The following is a 20,386-nucleotide window of genomic DNA, read 5'->3' as shown; positions in this document are numbered from 1 at the left end:
CATGACCCATGCACATGTAAGCAGACGTCTTCTGTCTGGAGTGGAAGATTGTCTTAGCAGACTAAACACTCTTCTGACTGTCCTGCTTTTTTACTTTACAACCAGCACCTTTGCCCCACATAGGTCCAGTCAGCCCACTAGACCTCCGTCAGTAATCATGCCCCGGATATTACTGTTGACATGTATGCCCCTTGAAGTGTTTAGCCGGGTGAAAGCCGTCATTATTCATCCGAGAACCCTGCGGTACTCTTCACAGTCACTTCAGTCTGACTTCCCCATGGTTGTGGATGTGTTCTGTGTGTTGTTGTAACTGCAGGAGTAGGAGGAGAGACCGTGGGCGATGCAGTCTCACGGCCCACAGACCAGCCCGCTGACCAGTGTTTATTTCTCTGGGCCCCTTCGTTTATTTTCATGAGGGTATTAATGTCTATTTTGATATGCCTCTTGTGTTATTTTAGATGACTCATTGGGGGATGTGTGGGTACATGTGAGAACATGCTGTGCCTCTGCAAGGACTTTCAGACGCGTGCACGGTGGAGAGGACTGTGCATGTGTGTTTGTTCACTGGAAAACATACACTCAAACACACACAAACTATACCGTAGGATTCTGCAGCATGCATCTTCATCTTATTTAAATAACTCTGACAAGAAGTGATGATAAGAATGTCTTTTTTGCTCTTAAATTTATGATCTTGGTTTTGTAATGATTGCAGAGCTGTCAAGCTGGTGTATTATTCAAAATAAGCTTAAGTTCAACAGTATAGTCAGGAAGAAACAAGGCGGACAGTTATATTTTCTGTTGTGGTCTGTCCTCAGTTCACCTCTCAGACTCCTACAGTGTCAGGCTGGGGATAGACGGAGGGAGTCCCAGGGGATAGACAGAACACTTGCAGGACTCAAAGTCTTGGGTCTTGTTTTTATCACACTCATAAACCTGAGAAAACTCAACAAAAAAAATGGAGATGACTTAGATTTTCCATATAAACTCAATCTGTGTCTTCGCTGGCCAAATTATTGTACAACCTCAGGAAAAAAAATGTGATTTAAATCTGAAGTAATATAAAGAACAGATGTAGTCGCCTCATGTTTTACAAGAAGACATAATTTGTTTACTGTTGGTTCTCTTCTATATCTGAGTGCTGAGCAAACGTCCCCCTGTCTAAGCAGCGTATGGCTAAAATGAGTTTTTTAGCCCTTTTAGCTTAGCATCAATTAAAAGTCACAGATACAAACAGCTAAAGTCTTACAAACCTGAACGTGTTCTTCTTGAATAGCTTCCAAAAAAACCTAATTTTACTCCGCATTTCCTACCACGGAGTCAAACTAAACATAATGTAAGGAAGAGGTTATTTTTCCTTAATCTTATCCGAGTGTCTTTTGCAACTAAATCTATTTGTCTCGATTCTAGAGCTTAACGAACCAGAACTCTCTAAATAACCGTAATAAATAACTTTACAGTTTTGCTTTAGTTTAAAGGGAGACAGACTTCCTGAAGCAGCTTTGGTTCATCAGTGATAATAATACTCAATTTTCACCTTCCACTCTACTGGCTCAAACATTATTGATTTACTTTGTGTATCTATTTCATTATTCTGTGCTTTTGACTCGTATGTGCATGCGTAGATAGTTATGTGGGTGTATAGATTTAAATTTGCCATTAGGTATCATATATTGAATATTTATCATAATAATTTATACATGCTATATTTAGATAGAGAACAGAGCATTTATGTATGGATAGGAAGATGTGTTTATATGTATGCATTAGATTGTTATTATGTATACAACATAAAACGCTTCCTCCCACTTCTTTTTGAGTCCACATGAGTTTTTTGGGGTTATTTCTTTTTTATCTATTGTTGTTTTTATCGAATATTTTACAGATGTTTGATACAAAGACTAATTTCATTTCATTTCAAGCATCCTGATGGTCGTGCTTACAACTGATTGCTGACTGCGGACTGGTGCATGCTGGGACGTCAGTATCATGAATGGACCTCTGTGTCACAAACATTAACCGCTGAATACACAAAGAAAATATTTTGTAGCAGTGTGTATATGAATGATTAATGTGGCCCCTGTGCAGGAGCGGTGAAAAGACACATTGGCTCCTGTCGTGTTTTCTCAGCTTCATTTCAGACTAGAGAGAGAGAGACTCGTGTGCGTGTGCACACATGTGGATAACAGTGTGGACTTTGGTGTTTGTTATAAAGGGACATGAGAGTTGAACCAGGCTGTCTGTCAGGGACGACTGGAGGACGCTGTGATAACACACGAGGTGACTGTAATCCCGTTCGTCCTCTCCCTGTCCTACTCCTCCCTTTAATAACTTCCTATCTCCTTCATCATTTAAATTTAGGATGCTGTTCACCTTCAATAACCCATCCTCCTCCCCCTCTTCCTTCCTCCAGCTATCAGGTAGGCTACATCAGGACAGTTGCTCAGGTGATTGGACTCTGGAGTTCTAGATGGAATGCTACTTGCCAAATATTGATTTCCTGCTAGCCTTTGACCTTAATGAGAACAGAGCACAAGCTGTTTGTCCAGTTTGGCTATTCAGGCTTCTGTTGAGTTTTTCCAAAATATTGACTTGTGAAGGTTAAGTGAAGATAGTATCCTGAGAAAACATCATGCTGAATGCCAGAAGAAAAGCTGAAATAATACACTGCAGATAAAATTAGAGCGGCTGTGTTGCTTTTGGAAAATAAATTACATTAGCTAACCTAATAAATGCTCTAGTCTTTCTCATAAAAATGCCCATCATATTCTCTGTAACCACGCTAAGTGGCCTCTAATGCTGTTTCTCTGCTCTAGTTTATACTTGTAACAGTAGCTGGAGATTCTTTTATATGCCTTTGAAGAAGCAATACTGCCATTATCTTCCTGTGAGGCTGCCAGTTTCCTCCTCCTTTCTCAGAATTTATATCTGCCACTTTCTTAGTTCTCCATTGTCTCTAATGACAAGGAGAAGCAAAAGCATTTAAGTTGAGCAATGTTTTTTGCACTGAAATGTGGTGGAGGATGGGATTGAAGATGCCATCACATCACTGGGTAGATCCAAGATATAAATATATATTTTTGACACCTTCATTTATTAGGTGGACCTCCATCCACTTATCCTGTTCAGGGTCGCAGGGGGGCTGGATCCTATCCCAGTAGCTTTCAGGTGAGAGGCGGGGTTCACCCTGGACAGGTCACCAGTCCATCACAGGACCAACACATAGAGACAGACAACCATTCACACTCACAGTCACACCTACGGTCAATTTAGAGTATCAATCAGCCTCGTCTTCTCTTGATGTCTTTGGACTGTGGGAGGAAGCTGGAGTACCAGAGAGAACCCACACAGGAACAGGGAGAACATGGAGAAAGATCCCACACCTGAGCTGGGACTTGAACCTGGAACCTTCTTGCTGTGAAGCGACAGTGCTGACCACTGCACCACCGTGCCACCTAGGTGGGTCTCGATAGCGTAACCTTAACCTTTAATGATTTACCGCTAAAATCTTTTCACGTCATCCTTGAGTCCTAGTGGATGTTTTTGACATTCTCTAAATGTGTTCCTGCATTATCACGTTGAGGAGAATGCGGAGCAGAGGGACCAACAACCCAAAAACATTCTTAATGTAATCCAAGTTTCATAAAGGAAAAGAAATCTTGAATTTTCAATCCTGAAACGATGTTTATGGCTTATGCATGTAAGTTCCATTCACGCGTGATTGTCACAAGAGCACAAGATAAAATATTAGACACATTTAACTGCATTGTCCTTGATCAACCCCCCTACCCACACACACACACACACACACACACACACACACACACCCACAGACACAAACAAACACACACATACACACCCTTTATCATGTTACCACTTCTCTCTATTATGCTGAAGAATAAAGGCAAACTGCAATAATCACTATGGTGGTGGTTCAGGGCCTCCGCTTCTTCAGTTTAGAATAAAAGTCCTTGTATCCTGTCTGTATTGAAATTGAAAATTGAGTCACGTGACAATAGTGTACAAGTAGGTATGTTTTTTACTCCCAAGCAGATTTGATGTGCAACTGTTAGGGTTGCATATTATTTGAAGGATGCAGTGTTTTTTTTTCTTTCAGAAAATGTGTGCTATGGTTCCTGGCTGGCTGCCCGCCTCCCGTGTGTCAAGAGTTTGGCTGCTGGTTGATTGTAATTTCCTTCCTCGGTGTTTAAGGTTGGCTGAAGGTCACTCAGAAACACTTCCTCTCTCTCTGAGTGTCTTGTCTCCTTGTGGTGGTGCAGAAAGTCTTACGCTGCACTTCATTATTTTTTTGAACTTGCGGGTCAGATAAGAGAACAGAAGCTTTTTGTAAACGGTTTCTTTCATGTTTGTCAGTGAGTCGATTCCCCTCCATTCCACTCAACAAATTCAACGAGGCTTCGAGAATCACTTGTGACATTTTTATGTCCTTTATTTTGGGTGGTCTTCAGCTTCCCACTTGTCACACTCCTTTTTCTTCTTTCTGTATCAACTGCGGAGGAAGAGACACAAGTGGTGTGGGCAGTTACAAAGAAGATTGAATGCAGATCAAATCATCCTCAGGTCCACGTGCCAAAGCTAGCACAGCTTTGTCTTGCTTTTTCCTTTATGTCTGGGGTCTACACACTTGCTGATGAGGCCCAACTGCAGCTTTAGTGTAAAGTGCAACACACACACACGCACGCTTGCACTTACATGGTCATAGAGGCTCTTGCTTGCCTTTCTTGCCCAGTAACTGCCCAGTCATCAATGGGTGCCAGGGAGAGCCATCAAGATGGCTTATTTTCCTGATGCTGACCAACTTCCAACCCTGACTCTTAAACCAATTCCTCCCCATCAAATAATCCTTTGAAGTTGTGAGGGTCGGCCAGAATGTCCTCACAAGTCAGAATGTCCTTACAGTGCAGGTGTTTTGTCAAGGGTTGGTTCACGCAAGACAGATGCACGTATACACACGCATGCATACATGAACCAACACACACACGCGCACGCACACAGCAACAGAGGCAAATCAGCACCTCCCTTGCTTTCTTCAGTGTCCTACTTTATCACAGAAGTGATTTAGGGAGGTGATACAAAAATTCAAGCTAATTGACTTCGCTTGAAAATCCTCTCAGTGCATTAGCGTGTGACCCCTGAGCTCCCGCTTCCTAAAATGAGCATGAAATGAGATGACTAATCCACTTCAATTACTTGTTTTAACCAAAAATATACCTGCCAACTCAATTTTTCTTGCAATTGTCTAACTTTCACTGAGGCTCGCTCAAACCAAATATGTTGGTTACTTGCTCTTTGAGAGCACGTTTTGATGACATGAACACACACTCTGACAACATCCTACACACTATGATGCTTAAAGTAAAAAGAGTTTTCATTTCTTGTTGCATCAAAGAATACGTTCCTGGAGTTTGGCGTCTTTGGTGTTTTGGCTGTTTGTCTCAAGCTGTGTTGTGGTGGATCGTTATACGTATGGCTCCTCTTCCTCATCAGGAACCTTTCACCCACCTGGGGGAAGGAGGCCCTGTCATCCAGCATGAGTGCGGGTTTGCAGCATAAAGAGTGTCTTTTTCTCCCTCGGTTGACAGCTCTTCATCGCAGTTTCTCCCTCACTACGTCTCCTTCAGCTGCTCTCAGCTGTCAGAGTCAAAGCTTCCTCCTCTAAATTCATCACTGCAGTTACTTTCAAATCATCTGCCATGAATCCCCACTGAAGCTTGCTTTGAGGTTTGCCAGTGTGTGTTCTGTCTTCCTTCTCTTCACAGGATATCTTTTTACAAAAGTGGACATCTTTCTGTCTGATGTGGTTACCTTAACAGAATCCAGTGTGCATGTCGGTATTTCCCCTCCAAATAGCTTTAAAATATCCTGTATATGAACATGCAGCATCTCTTTATCACTGTGTACACTGCAGGAGCACCTGTTTTTAAACTCATCATGTCTCTGGAGTGACTGGATCACAGCTGGAGGTCGAAACCATCTGACCTCCCAGGCAATCTGTAGTGCCTTAAAGGCTCATCTTGAATTTAAATCTTAGGGTCTGGCGCCCCCTGCTGTTTAAAATAGCTCCTGATTGACCACTGCTCTACAGGTTTTCATTCTAGTCTTCCAGTTATGAGGGCTGAGTCTTCAGTGAATGCACAGGGACCCAATGGGTGGTATTATCTTTAAGGTGAGGCAGTGCTTGTGTGCTTCTTGTTATGAGCTGAAGTGACGCTCATGTCAGCAAGTTAGCCGTTTATCGTCGTTGTTTTTTTAAAATGATCTATTTAAAGAACAGTCTTAAGGCAAAACAAGGTTATTTAACACAGAAGGCAAAGTCTGAGCTTATTTTCCAAAGTTCATGACTTCTACAGAAGAGAAAAAAAGTTTTAATGGATGATGACATCTCTGTCAAGTCAGAAAATCTTCTCTCTGTTTTTGGAAATGTATCCACTAAAACTGCAATTGTTTTCCCATTTTTTGTTCTAAATGGGTTAATTAGCATTTAGAATCATTAGAAAAGAGAGAAATGTTGATGTGAGACCGTCCCAAAGTTTAACATTTTGGCTAAAATATCTTTAAATTATTTGTAAATTTTGTGTTACAGCAAAGCATTGATGGCAACACATTTTTGAATTAAACTGCATCTGCTGGGTAAGAATGTGCAATACAGCTGAAAGTTGCAAAAATGGGTACGTGCACATTTTGTTGATTATTATTATTTTAACTTCTGTTTGTACCATGGAGTTGATATATTCTATCATTTAGCCACATACAAGCAGGGTGCACAGGAAATGAATGCATGCAATTCATGAAATAAGGATGGGTGGAGAGTAAAGAACAAGAAAAAAACAATTACAAATTTCAAACATTGATTTAAGACGATTTACACACAATTGGATATTCAAATATTGTTAAAATTGAATTCACCTTTATTTTATTGGAGTAGGTTGACGGCTGATCTTGTTATCCACATGGTTATTGCATAACTCCAGAATTAACATTACCCAGAGAGAATCCGTCAGCTGACATGAACGCGTCACCAACGTGCAGATCAGCCAGTCAAGTGTTCTCTCCATTTAACTGGCTATTTCTCTTGAACACACAACATCATCTCATATAAGAACCGAAACACTGTTTCTACCAGCAGCAGAGCTGCTGTTCACCTCAAACCAGGATGAAAACAATCAACACATACAAAGAACAGTGATTTAAACTTCAGTCCTTTTTTTTAATGTTGCACATCTGTTAAGAGTTTTTATAGCTGAGAGACTCCCCCCTCTGCTGTGATGATGTTTCACTGTCAGCTCAGGTTTGGCTGCTGTCTTCTCAATAAAACATGCTGAGTCTATTTATGTCCTTTCCAAAAAAAAAAACACTGCCGCTGTTTACCTGCTGTCATGTTAAATCACGATGCCTGAGCTCTGATTAAAGCTGGATGTGTTTGTTAACCTTCAGGTTCCTTACAGGACTTCTATTTGTTCATTTGTCAGATGAAGTTCTTCATTATCTTAACAGCATCCTCTTTAAGCTGGAAATAATTTGAAATAATACAAATGACCTTCTGACCTTCTCACATTTCACACCATATTCACACACTATCATCACTATTCATACAACTATATATATATATATATATATATATATATATATATATATATATATATATTTTATATTTATATATTTGCATACACCTGCAGCCATACCCCAAATCTGGATAGGCCTGTATGTCAAGAATTTCATAACATTTTGTGTATGAGAGGTCTGTCAGTGGGCTTATAGCTTTGTAACTTACTAGATATTTCTTTGCCATTGAATGGCCTTTTGACCTTGACATTACCCTACAGCAGCATTCTCAAGGATAAATTAATTGTGAAAATAGCACAAGTGGAACCTTAAACATTCCAAAATATGACTCGGTATATTTCCAGACTTCATTACACACCATTCATAGCGAGGCCTGGCTTAATGATGTGGTAATTTGCGGATGCATTTTGCACAGGGCCTCGCTAACATTTTTTGTGTGTTTGTGCAAAGATACCCTGCAGCAGCTGGTAAAATGAAAGTGTTGAGTCTGCAGATGTCGGCTAGAGGGTTAATTTGTTTTGCCATAAAAAGGGCGCTGATAATGATAAAAGGAGATTTGACCCACAAAATGTGCTCTAGGGTGAGATTACTGCATATAATTTGATCAAATTTCATCATAAAATGGAAGCAGAAGTTACTGTCAGCACAAGGGAGAAGTTTGCTACGAAGGCTCTTTGCCAGAAAGTGTCTCTAACTGAAAGGTCAGCCAGAAAGTCTTTGTTAACTAGAAAAAGTTTTTATTTGACCCGCATCATGACATTTTTCTGAAGCCATCCACGGAGTTTTGTTGCCTGAAGTGAACCAAACAGTGGAAGACATTGTGACACCTCCAGTTTGCCACTTCCATGAACGAGCGTACAAGGTGGCTGCACTTAGCGCTACAGTGAAGTGTTATAGTTGGTTTGTTTTTAGCTCAAATCAAAGTGTTTATGGATACTGAGTATACGGCTGCATAAGGAAAGCATAAATTATTCCAGTTGATGCTCTTGAGATTTGGAAACATTTTCAGGCAGTTTTGCTCTTGTTTTGGTGCTGTAGTTTTTGTTAGCACTGTAAGCTTCAAGTTAATTATACGTGGTTGGCTCTTTCTGATCATACAAACCAATCATCAACAGTAGAATTGCAGTTTATTTGATAAATATTACATTTTTACAGAGAAGAAATTCGGATAATAGTACTTTTTTCAGTGGCGGTTAAGTCCAATTTATTTCTCTAAAATGAGGCACTAAAATCTTCCAGACTGAAGCAGCCACTTGACACCATGGAATTACTTTGAATTAACAGATTAGAATAGAATAAATTAAACAAAGTAATGTTTAATATTTTTAATATAATGGAACCTGACCGGTTGCAAGTATGAAGAAGTGGGCCATGAAGAAGAAAAGGTTAAGAACCTTTTTTTTTTTTTTTTTTTTTTTTTGCCAAAAATCCTTCTGGTAGAAAGTCTGTGCGCTACGCGTTGCAACATTACGGTAGAGAAGTTTTCAGGTTGCTGCAGGTGAGAGAGCTGACACACCGGGAGGGACCACTTCTACCCGATCATTTAACGAGTCACCTGTACCTGGTACGGATGTGACAGAGAACTACTAAGGTAAGTAAACTGATGAAACTTGTTTTTGTTTTTTTTAAGTGCATATTTATTTGAGTGCTACTTTAGCTTTCAAGGCTACGCACAGAAGGCTAATTATTTATAAAACTATTTAGCGACATCATGAACCATGAAGGACTGATGATGTGTTAAAACATCTTGTGAAACTTGCTTGTCAACCTATTCTAAAACACGCCTGTAGTCAGAGTTATTGCTGTACCATGTCAACACATGATTAAATGTGTTTGTTTGCAGTCGTGATCTCTTCATGAAGAGGCTGTGAATAATTGTGACAAGCACCTTGTCATAATATTTGTATAATTTTGTTACCTGTCTAGTGTGAATGGGCAGTGTTCGATCTGTTACATTTAAACATTTTCCGTGACAAGTAGCTGTCTGGGAATTAATTTACCCACAAGTCATTTGAGGGGAGTTTGACTTGGCCAAGGCAACACATCCTTCCCAGTTTATACAAACAAACATGATAAATTCTAACCTGATGAACAAGGACATGGAACAAAGATGCATAAAACAGCACATAAAATACAGTGTTTGATAAGTTACTGTGCTGAATGTTAAGGGGTTTCAACCCAAATAAAAGCTTCAGTGATACTAAAGCCCCTTCCACCCATCCAGGCTGGTCAATGGAGCTGTGCGGTCCTAATATGAGTGAGAGTGGAGGCTCTCTGTGCCAGGTGAAGCAGCTTCCCTGCCACGGTGTCTCCCTTTGTTGCCTGCAGGCTGGCGGACACCCTCTCACTCACCAGCCTTGGGTCAGCCACTCAGCCCCGGCTGTTGCCTCAAGCCCAGCTGCGACCATCCGACACCGGGTAAATGGAGCCATGACGGCCAGCTGCAGCGGCCCGGAGTGTGTAGCCTCTAGACTGGGAGAGGAGGCCGCACTGGCATCGGGCTTCTCACCCGAGAGGGTGCTAGTGACAGGAGGAGGGGGATACTTCGGCTTCAGGCTGGGGAGAGCGCTGGCCAGGCAGGGGATGACAGTGGTCCTCCTGGACTTGAACAAACCTCCCTGTGAGGTCCCTGATGGAGCAGTCTTCTATCAGGTAGGTGTTCTGTCCTTTTCCATCACATGTGCTCTCTGTGTTTCCATACACATATTTTTTTTACGTGAACAAGTACATACTTTTACTATTCAACACTGGTTGTAATGGCCAAATTCCAGTTTTTAATTTTGCAACTCTTTTGACGTGGACAATAGAAGATGAGCCTCAACTGGCATCCAATATCCATGTGACTTTATCCACCCCATGCAAGGTTCACTATTGTAATTCCAATAGCTCAATCATACATGCAAGTCCATGGCCCAGGTAAGTACAGCAGGTCAACTGGTCATTCTTTTAATAGGTAAAGATACAGGAAATCAGGATTCAAATTCTGAACGATTTTAAAGTGGATCATGCTTCCTTCAATCTTATTATTTTGATGCTGCTCTCAATGCTATGAGAATGTGTTTATTATTCAGCCACAAGAAAAATAAATTCCCAAAATCAAAGTTCAAGGACAAGGCAGCAGCATCATTCCAGAGTATCGCTGGCGACGTGTCAAAACAGACCAAAGTCAATCCCTATATCCTGAATCCAAAACAAAGGGATTTTTCCACTGGTGATAGTTCTACATCTATGGACCTTGAAGATGTTTTTCTTTTTGTTTTGTTTTGTTTGTTGTGTGCATCTTGCCAATAAAAATTTTACTCCACCTCCCAAGAGTTCTCAAAATATACATGTTGGGCTTCTCATCACACCGTTAGCAGTATGTACTACTATCTTATAACACCTCATCGTAAAGGCTGATGACTCAATGTTGGGGTTGATGGGACTCATTTCAGTCAGGACCACTCCCACTAAGTCTTCTACAGAGTGTCACGCCATCAAGAGTGAACATATCAAGCAGCAGCTTTTAGCTCCCAGCAAGCCTTCAGTATAAGAGTTGATGGATGTGAATTATTCGCATCAACATAATACACATAGTATCAGCTGAGACACCTCATGTACATAACTACACATCACAGTGCACATATTCAAAATGCACAGACATAATAAGGCATAGCGGCATTTTCATAACAGCCATCACAATAAACTGGTGTGAACCTGATGTTGGGGGGACATAGAGGGGTGGGTGCAATAATCAGAGGAGGAGCTGAGGAGGAGGTGGGTGTTGTAGCTCAGTGATCAGAATGAGCCGCAGGCAGATTGTTTAAATACTTCCTCCCATAGTCACATAGAGCTGGGGATGTCGGTGCTGCATGTCAGCTGCTGGGGGGCGATTGACTGATGTGAACAGACTGTGCTGGTTAGCACCTGGTTTCAGCTCCTAGTCCAGTTGTTGAAGCTTTTTTTTTTTTTTTTTACCTTCTCTTTAACATTGTCCTAAAAAGCAATGTTATTTGTATTTACAGAGCCTGTAAAGGGACACGGGCAAAAGAAAATACTTACGTGTATAATAGTGAAACTGTCAAACTATTTGGTCTCATTCTCACCGGTATATTTCTCATGCCCACCAGTAACTTTCTAATTGTCATCAGAATCTTTCCTTTGCCCATCAGTGTCGCTCATGCTCACCAGAAACTTTCTCATGCCAAAATTCCAAAATGCCAAGATGTTTTTAAAAACATCGCTGAAGTCGTGTCGGTTGCCTCTCTGTTCACTGTAGCTTGTGGCTCCCATGTTTTTAGTAAGGCTAAGGAATTGTAGATCATGGCTTCATTTTCATTTTTGGGTCAAATCTGCCCGTAAAAATATTTCATTTTGTTGCCCACGCCCCCTTAAAGGTTCCATGCTTTTTTATTTCAACAAATGGAAACAATCCTTAAACCAGCACAGCTGACTGACATGTGAGAGGATTTTCTATTTTACTTGGCTATGATTTCATTAATAAATGGTAAAGACGATACATCCTTGTAACACTGCTCCATGCAAATCGCCTCTAGAGTTTCTCTGCATCAGACAGCGTCAGTCTGCATGCTGGCTGGAAACAGACACAGGTGAGTGATCCCCCTCAAAGCCCCAGCTGCTGGCTGGGTCAGAGAAGGTGGAGACATGATTCAGGTTTCAGCAGCAGGCCTCATGGCACTCTTACCTAAATTATAATGGTCCTTTAATGTGACAGTGGCTGACCCACATCACCACGTGCATTGTTGCCTCTTAGCCTGCCCAGCTCCCAAGCTGCTAGTGATGTCCTGAGAACCAGTATTGTTTTATCAATTTGAACTTTGCTGTGTTCCAGAGGTAATTAATAGGTTACTCTTCTTCTCTCGTTCTTACAGAATGACATCCGGGACTATTCGTCACTCTATAAGGTGTGTGAAGGAGTGGACTGTGTGTTCCACACAGCGTCTTATGGCATGTCCGGCCCAGAACAGGTGACCATTCAGATTTACTCTGCCTCCTAGACACCAGCCACACATGAGCGCTCGTTATTCATCCAAAAATCAGAAAATTGATGAATTACTTTAAGTGTTGTCGCTTAAGTCTGAGTAAGAGTCAGTGATACATTTGAATATCTCCTCACAGTCCATTATGCATATTTGCAAAAGAGAAAGCTGGTGCTCATTTACAGCCTCGGCTTTGTACGCGACTCTGTCAGTCAATCAGCAGCAGGAGGTGATTATACTTGTGTGATACCTCTGCGGAGCCTCAGCATGACTAATCCTCAGCTGCTTTAGGTGGGACGAGGAGGCTGAGTGGTTTCGTATTCATTTGTGGGTTTTTTCAGCCATTCTTGTGTGGGCTCAAAAACACAGGCCACTATTATCATCAGAAAGGCGAGCATGCTCCACAGTTATGACCGAGACGCACGAGAGTGGGAGTTGTGGCACAGCTGACGTAGCATGCTCACTGACCCACAGTCCCCAAAATATTACTGGCCAACATGCAGTGTCTCAATGTGACCCCCCCCCCTCACAGAGACCTGAGGTTACCAGATCATGCCATCAAAACCTGCTGCTTTCGCCATGTATGACGGGGATGATTATGTTGGTGGGAAAACAAGAGGAGTGGTGGGTTTGTCAGGGTTATCTGGGCACTACACCAGAAAATGGAAAAATCCCCAGAGACCTGCCATGTTATTTTCTTCCTCCTGTTAGATTGTAGAATAAAAACAGTTTCTTCATATATCACTTACAGTTGAGTCAATGTTACTGATATGCTCAGCACTCTGCCATATCGCTCCTTCGTTCAGTGAACCCAGGTGTTGTTGTTGCCTTAGCAAGCAGCATCCACGGGTTCCTTCTGATTGAAGGGGTGGGTATATTTGCTCTGCTATTGAGTTGAAACCTCCAACTCCCACTTTAACATCTTCTTCACAAGAAATGGTACAAACTCTGGGAAACGATCTTGAGAACACCTTGTGCCAGTCTACAAAATCTACCTTTAATCATCCATCCATCCATTTTCTTCCACTTATCCTGTTCAGGGATGCAAGGGGGGCTGGATCCTATCCCAGCAGAGAGAGGCGAGAGGCGGGGTTCACCCTGGATGGGTCGCCAGTCCATCACAGGGCCAACACATAGAGACAGACAACCATTCACACTCCCAGTCACACCTACGGTCAATTTAGAGTATCAATCAGCCTTGTCCTCTCTTGATGTCTTTGGACTGTGGGAGGAAGCTGGAGTACCAGAGAGAACCCACACAGGAACAGGGAGAACATGCAGACTCCACACAGAAAGATCCCGCGCCTGAGCCGACCCAGAACCTTCTTGCTGTGAGGTGACATTGCACCACCGTGCCGCCCTGTAAACAGCACACTAGGAATAATTAGTTGAAGCAGCTTACAACCACCTACAACTGATGGGATACCAGGTACTCCAGCTTCCTCCCACAGTCCAAAGACATCAAGAGGGGACGAGGCTGATTGATACTCTAAATTGACCGTAGGTGTGACTGTGAGTGTGAATGGTTGTCTGTCTCTATGTGTTGGTCCTGTGATGGACTGGTGACCTGTCCAGGGTGAACCCCACCTCTCACCCAAAAGCTGGCGGGATAGACCCCAGCCCCCCCGCAACCCTGAACAGGATAAGCGATTAAAAATGGATGGATAGTATTATTCACGTTATGGAGATGGTTTCATAAAGATGGGACATTCTCTCTTCATTTGTCTATTTCCAGCTAAAAAAAGAGCAGGTGGAGTCAGTAAATGTCGAGGGGACCAATAATGTGATAAATGGTAAGAAGAAGACACTATATCTCTAATACAGTGACCAATCATTTCAGGGATTTTCAAGTAGTAAAAGCTACTAATGGTAACTTGTTTCCTTGTGATGTGAAAAACATATTTGTCAATTGTGTTTTTTTTTTAATAACAGTTTCATATAAATCTGCAGACTCTCATGAAACATATATATAAACTATACAGCAATATTTGTGTATCTAATCTACTCTGACAAGGTGTGATCTTCTTTTTTTTCAGCGTGCAAAGAGAGGAGCGTCCCTCGGCTCGTGTACACCAGCACCATCAATGTTGTGTTTGCTGGGGAACCAATTGAGGATGGAGATGAGACGTCAGTGCCGTATGTGCCACCCGATGCGGTGAGTAAGGAGAAATGGTTGAAACAGAACAAATAAATGGTCATTAAACATATTTCTGCGCTTGCGCCACCAAAACTAGCTAAACTACATCATTGTGGTTTTATAACACTGCGTGTGTGTCTTCCAGCATATTGATCACTACTCCAGAACTAAAGCTATTGCTGAGCAGATGGTCCTCTCAGCGAATGGATGCTCCCTCAAAGGTGGGAAGTGATCAGTGGGTGTACGCCATAATCAAGGAACGACATGAAAAGGCTGCAGTTTTTTGTTCCTGTTTTTGAAAATGTAAAAGACTAAATGGTTGCCACGGAGACTCCATTTAGCCCTTGTGCATGACTTAAAACAAAAGTGACACCGGTTTCAATTTAGAGCACGTGCGTCATTTAATGTAAGAATAAAACCATTTCGACATACACACACACACACACACACACACACACACACTCACTGATACACACTTAGGTTTTCTATTCCACTACGTTCTTTACATAAAAAGCTGTGACGCCTCACATTCCCTCCTCGCGTGAAAGCCTACACCCCATCAGTGGCCATCTTCCTATGCATTCAATTAAGCTTAGAGCACAGAGCCGTCTCATCATATACTGCAGGTTAAAGATCACGCATCTGCTACTGGAGGCTTATACTCACAGTTTTCCATCAATCCAGGCTGAGATACAAAGACACCTTACTGACGTTTGGATATGTTAATGATATATGGTGCTGCAGTAGAAATAACATTAGAAGCACTTTGAATACTAAAAATCGGAGGTTATCACATCCAGTGCCACCTAAAATGGTGAATGCATTGTTTTATATTCCATGGCGTGAAGGTGGAGGTCTGCTGCGGACCTGCGTCCTCCGGCCTTGTGGCATCTACGGACCAGAGGAGAGGAGACACCTGCACAGAGTGATGGTGAGAGGCAGATCAAAAACATTATACAAATGTAGTTGGTGACGGCGCATCTTGTAGGCCTCCCTGGCATCATATGTTCCAGTCTGTAGAGACTACATAATTTATGGAGCTCTCTAGGTATTTAGTTACCCCCACCCTTCCCACACACACACACACACACACACACACACACACACACACACACACACACACACATACCGTCAAATTAAATGAAAAGGGAGTTAAATGAGTGGAGCGATGCGACAAATACCCGTGGAGTGGGTAGAAAAACCATATTCCTCCTTTCTTGATGTCTCTGTGCAGGTGAACGTGGAACGTAGGTTTTTCAGTTTCAGGTTTGGTGACCCCCAAGCCAGGATGAACTGGGTTCACGTAGATAACCTGGTGCTGGCTCACACGCTCGCAGCCGAGGCCCTCACACTGAAGAGGAGTTGTATTGCAGTGAGTGTCACTGTCCACACAGATCCATGCCGCCGGTAAAAAGTCTATTTACCTGGATACATTCATGTTTGAATTATTGGTGTCTTGTAAAGACCAACGAGCGGAAACAGCTGTCAGCTACGTAGCACTTGGATACTTTTGAATAAAGTTACATTGAGTGTTTCCATGCGTCTAATTTCTATTATTTTGCAGAGTGGCCAGGTCTATTTCATTAATGATGGTGTTTCCGTCAATCTGTTTGAGTGGTTGACACCTTTGGTGAGTTAAAGGAAAAGACAGCTGTTTTTTTATTCTTCTTATTGCTATGAAATCCTCTGAACTTTGTCATTCCAAAATCACTTAAAAACACGTCAGTTATGAAGACAGAAGTCGACTCTGACCCAGTCCCAGTTGTGTATTCTCTCATTCTGTAAAGTGGTTCCCATCAAATTCACTATTCACTACATTTTGTGTAACATTTGACAAAAATAACCCATTTCTTTGGTTTTAGCACACTGAGGATCTTTTTTTTTTTGATGGATGTGAGTCTTGTCATGGGATTTCTCAGATAAAAGCCATCCTGGAAATGGTTAAATGAACTTTATTAGAAAAAAACAACAAAACTTCAGCTTTCCTTTTTTTATGTATTCAGCATTTATCCATTCAGCTATTACGCATTTGAAAATAAACTGCTAACGGTGTCACTCTACATCCATGACAACACTGCGCATCCAACGTTTTTTTACACTATGGTGATAAATGCCGCCTTCTCCACTTTGAGAGGATTTACTTGGCTCGTTTCACGTTGATGTTGCAGTTTGAAAGACTGGGCCACAGCAGACCGTTGATCAGCCTGCCTGCTTCGCTCATCTATTCAGCAGGTACTTTTCTCTGTATAAATATTTGGCTTTTAATGTCTCATTTTTCAGTAGTGCTGACAGTGATACATGTAGGTTTCAGTAACACAGCAGTTAGTTTATGTTTAGTTGTTGTTGTTTTTTTTTTATAAAAGTGCTGAATAAGCTTTACTTGCGCAATTAACTATTTATTGAGGCTCTTTGTGACCTATCCTCTAAAGTGAGGAACACGTATCTCTTACGTAATACTTCATGCTAACAGTGTGAGGTTAGCATTAACGCCATTGGTAGAGGATTACTAGACACGTGTACCACAAAGAGTTAACCAGCATTAACCAGCCGTTATTAATGTACCCTGATTGTGAAGTGTCACCCAGGTTTCTTGTAATTCCAGCCATCCTGGTGGAATACTTGCATGTCGTCCTGAGACCTGTGGTAGATGTGCCGCTCCTGTTCACCAGGAGTGAGGTAATTATTTCTCTTTTAGCAGCTGAACTGTTTTTGAATTAAAGAAGAGGTACAAAGCGTGAAAGAGATGCATTGTGAATCCCATACTGTGAGTTAGAGGTGGAGAGATTATATTACCGGCTGCTAGATTCTTGTTTAAGTGTATGACACATCAGTGAAGACAGACTTCATTACGACAGGTATTTTCCTATCAGCCCCCTGCTGCCCCCCCTCACCTACCTTGTATGTATTAATTATGCAAAGCTTTAATTAATTAAAATATGGGTAGGTAAATCTCTCACAGTCACCGGAAAACCTCTTATCTTATGTGCCGGTCCTTGGCACCCTTAAGAGGTGGCACTAGAGCGGTAAGAGGCTGGGCAGTGATCGTGCGGGGGAAGGCCTTCGGGTCCACCTTGAGGAGCCTCCGTTGTTGCCTGTAAGAGACTCATGAATGTGTGATGAGGTCGAAACCAAAGCTGAGCCGGCGGGCCTGCACCTGGAGCTCATTCTGTCAGACAGCTGCTGGATGGGAGATCGATGATTGTCCTGTGAATAAAACATGACCCACCGTGGGTCAGAACAGGAAGTTGAAGATGAAATTTACAGGAAATGACCTCAGAGCAGTAGCTGTTGCCATGGTGAGCAGGGTCTGGCCACCTCTCGGTTAGGCTCAAATTAGCTTGCGTACTCTCAAGTTCAGACATCTCAAGGCTTATAAATTCCAGTTCTGGGATGGCAAGGAAGTTAATGTAGTGTTCAGACGTTACAAACATCAAGCTTCTACTCTGTTTTTTTAAGAACAATTACACAGTTTTGTTGTCATCTCATCATACTGCTGTAATATGCAGAAGAGTCCTCAACAAATACAAAATTCATAACTTGTAAGAAAAACTACAAAGCGCAGCTGAAATTACTGTGCCCTTAAAGATGTGTCTCTTTAGTGGGAATCGAAAAAGTTTGATGAAATTATTAAAAAAAGATTTGGGAATCTGGGGGTTTCGGCTGACTTGCGTGCAGGTAAAGATATAATGTGGCTTTAAGGAACTCTCCCGTTTGCCCTGTCTGAACTCAGCGTGGATATTCTATCCCGAGCTGGTAAGAAGATGCAGTAACTGGAGGCCTGTGTCATTCAGTGGCTTTCAGAATCTAAAACCACGTTGGACAAACTGAGGTTAATTTGAACCATTAGCCCGCCTGTGTGGCCTTTATTGCAGCTGTGGCAGTTGAAACGCCAGGAGAGAAACATTTCGTGAACTTTCCTCAAATGTTCCGTTTACATCTGCAGGTGAGGACCATCGCAGTAAGCCACACCTTCAAGATAGACAAGGCCCGTCGAGAACTGAGTTACTGCCCTAAGCCTTACAGCCTGGCAGACTCTGTGGAGCAGTACCTGAAATCCCGCCAGCCTCCCTCCAGTTCACCCCCCTATCGCTGCTCCTGGATGCCTCAGATGCCCAGACACCTTGTACTGCTGCTGCTTGGTCTCAGCCTGGTGCTACTCATGCTGTGCTGCATACTCAGTCAGGACTAGTCTGACTGTTTCCATTAATTTCACTTCACCTGACAACTCAATTTTTTTTCTATGATTTGACTAAATGATTTTAACTGACATGTGCTTTGCTTGAGGGGCCATCGTAAAACCTCCCTGACTAGCCGCTGATTTTCTTCCATAAATATCAGAGTTGTAAACTTGTTTTTGACTTTGATTACCATACAGACAGAGATCAGCAAAGTTATCCAGAATCTTGTGTCATCTAAGTCGTCTGCATGTCATCTCAGCCCCTGGACTCCAGGCCCTCAACTCAGCACTGCACTTCCTTCCACAGAACCAGCAATGCACTCGCAAGGTTTGGCATTGTTTGGAGATCAGGAGAATCAAAGACAGAGATTTATTGCATTTATATTTTTAATAATGGTGTATTATCACCGTAAGTGATTTCCAAAAATCTCAACAGACAAAAAAATATTCCACAAGAATAAGTATGTACAGCTTAAGTGATGTTATTTGTAGGCTTCCCCTCTCAAATTGGCCTGTTTTGATGTCAGTATGTGTGTCAGAGTGCGAAACAGGCGACTGAAAAGTGTTTGAATTGTGTGAATGCTCTGATTTCTCCACAATATTATGTTGCTATGATGTCATTAAATGAAAATGAACTAATAATTACAAATACCAAACTTTTAATCAAGTGCACTTAAGTATGCCACCTTTCTATACATATTTTTCTGAATGGCACATCTCCTGCAATTGAATTGGAATTAACACTAATTTGTATACATTTACTAATAAACTTGTTTAAGAAAAAAAGGCCTTTTCTGACACGCAGTTTGATTTTTAAGATGCTTGCTTGCCTCTCTATTCATCTGAAACCGTTTGTGAGGAAAAAGCATGACTCAAAGGTCAAAGTCAGCTTTACTGTCAAATATGCTATATATGCACGACATACAGCACAGATGGAGTCCGAGAGGATTCCATCTGTCAACGGAGCAAAAAGGCAATAAACAAAGGTATGTAATAAAAAAAAACTGTCAAAGGCACTAGGGGTATTTACAGATATAAGTAGATAGAGAGGGAACAAGTGACAGGCAAGGTCCATTTTTTTTTAAAGTGGTGTAGTGCGTTAAAGTGCAAATGAAATGTAAGTCATCGTTAGCTACACTGTAAAATAAACGTGAAGTATCAATTAAGCGTACCGTTCGTAAGGCGATGTTTTGCGCTTCAGTCGCCACAAGAGGACGCACTTGTATTGTCATAGGTTTTCACCGCAGTACGAGGAAATCAAATGACATGACTGCGTGTTTTTTTCCTTTGACACGATTTTCTTGGGAGTCATTTCATAGTCGCATCTGCACAGTTCGTGGCAATAAAAATATTAATGGCAGCGGTGGGATTCGAACCCACGCCATCGAAATGACTGGAGCCTAAATCCAGCGCCTTAGACCACTCGGCCACGCTACCTTGTGTACAAGCGCACTAAACTTATCTATATATACTTAAACTCTGCGCTTTCATTAAGGCAGTCTTTAAATT

General features: G+C 41.9%; 1 protein-coding gene and 1 non-coding gene across 2 annotated transcripts; one reads left to right on the top strand and one right to left on the bottom strand.

Annotated features, from left to right (window-relative positions):
- Window positions 1-7,805: 7,805 nt before the first annotated feature.
- Window positions 7,806-19,420, top strand: sdr42e2 (short chain dehydrogenase/reductase family 42E, member 2). Its single transcript, XM_086184853.1, has 12 exons — window positions 7,806-9,175; window positions 9,809-10,236; window positions 12,456-12,551; window positions 14,299-14,356; window positions 14,600-14,718; window positions 14,846-14,921; window positions 15,549-15,631; window positions 15,935-16,072; window positions 16,265-16,330; window positions 16,869-16,932; window positions 17,303-17,376; window positions 18,644-19,420. The coding sequence occupies exons 2-12, from the start codon at window positions 9,817-9,819 to the stop codon at window positions 18,887-18,889; spliced, it is 1,440 nt and encodes a 479-aa protein (XP_086040979.1). The 5' UTR covers window positions 7,806-9,175; window positions 9,809-9,816; the 3' UTR covers window positions 18,890-19,420.
- Window positions 19,421-20,232: 812 nt separating this feature from the next.
- On the bottom strand, window positions 20,233-20,314 carry trnal-uag (transfer RNA leucine (anticodon UAG)). The gene has a single exon. It is a non-coding gene; the product is annotated as a tRNA-Leu (tRNA).
- Between the last annotated feature and the right edge of the window lie 72 nt (window positions 20,315-20,386).

The sequence above is a fragment of the Aulostomus chinensis genome, chromosome 18 (assembly GCF_037954235.1).
Source record: "Aulostomus chinensis isolate RoL2024-O1b breed Wild chromosome 18, RoL_Achi_v1.0, whole genome shotgun sequence".
Lineage (NCBI taxonomy): Eukaryota > Metazoa > Chordata > Actinopteri > Syngnathiformes > Aulostomidae > Aulostomus > Aulostomus chinensis.
Note: the sequence above shows the minus strand (reverse complement) of the source record. Positions and strands in the feature narration are given on the sequence as shown.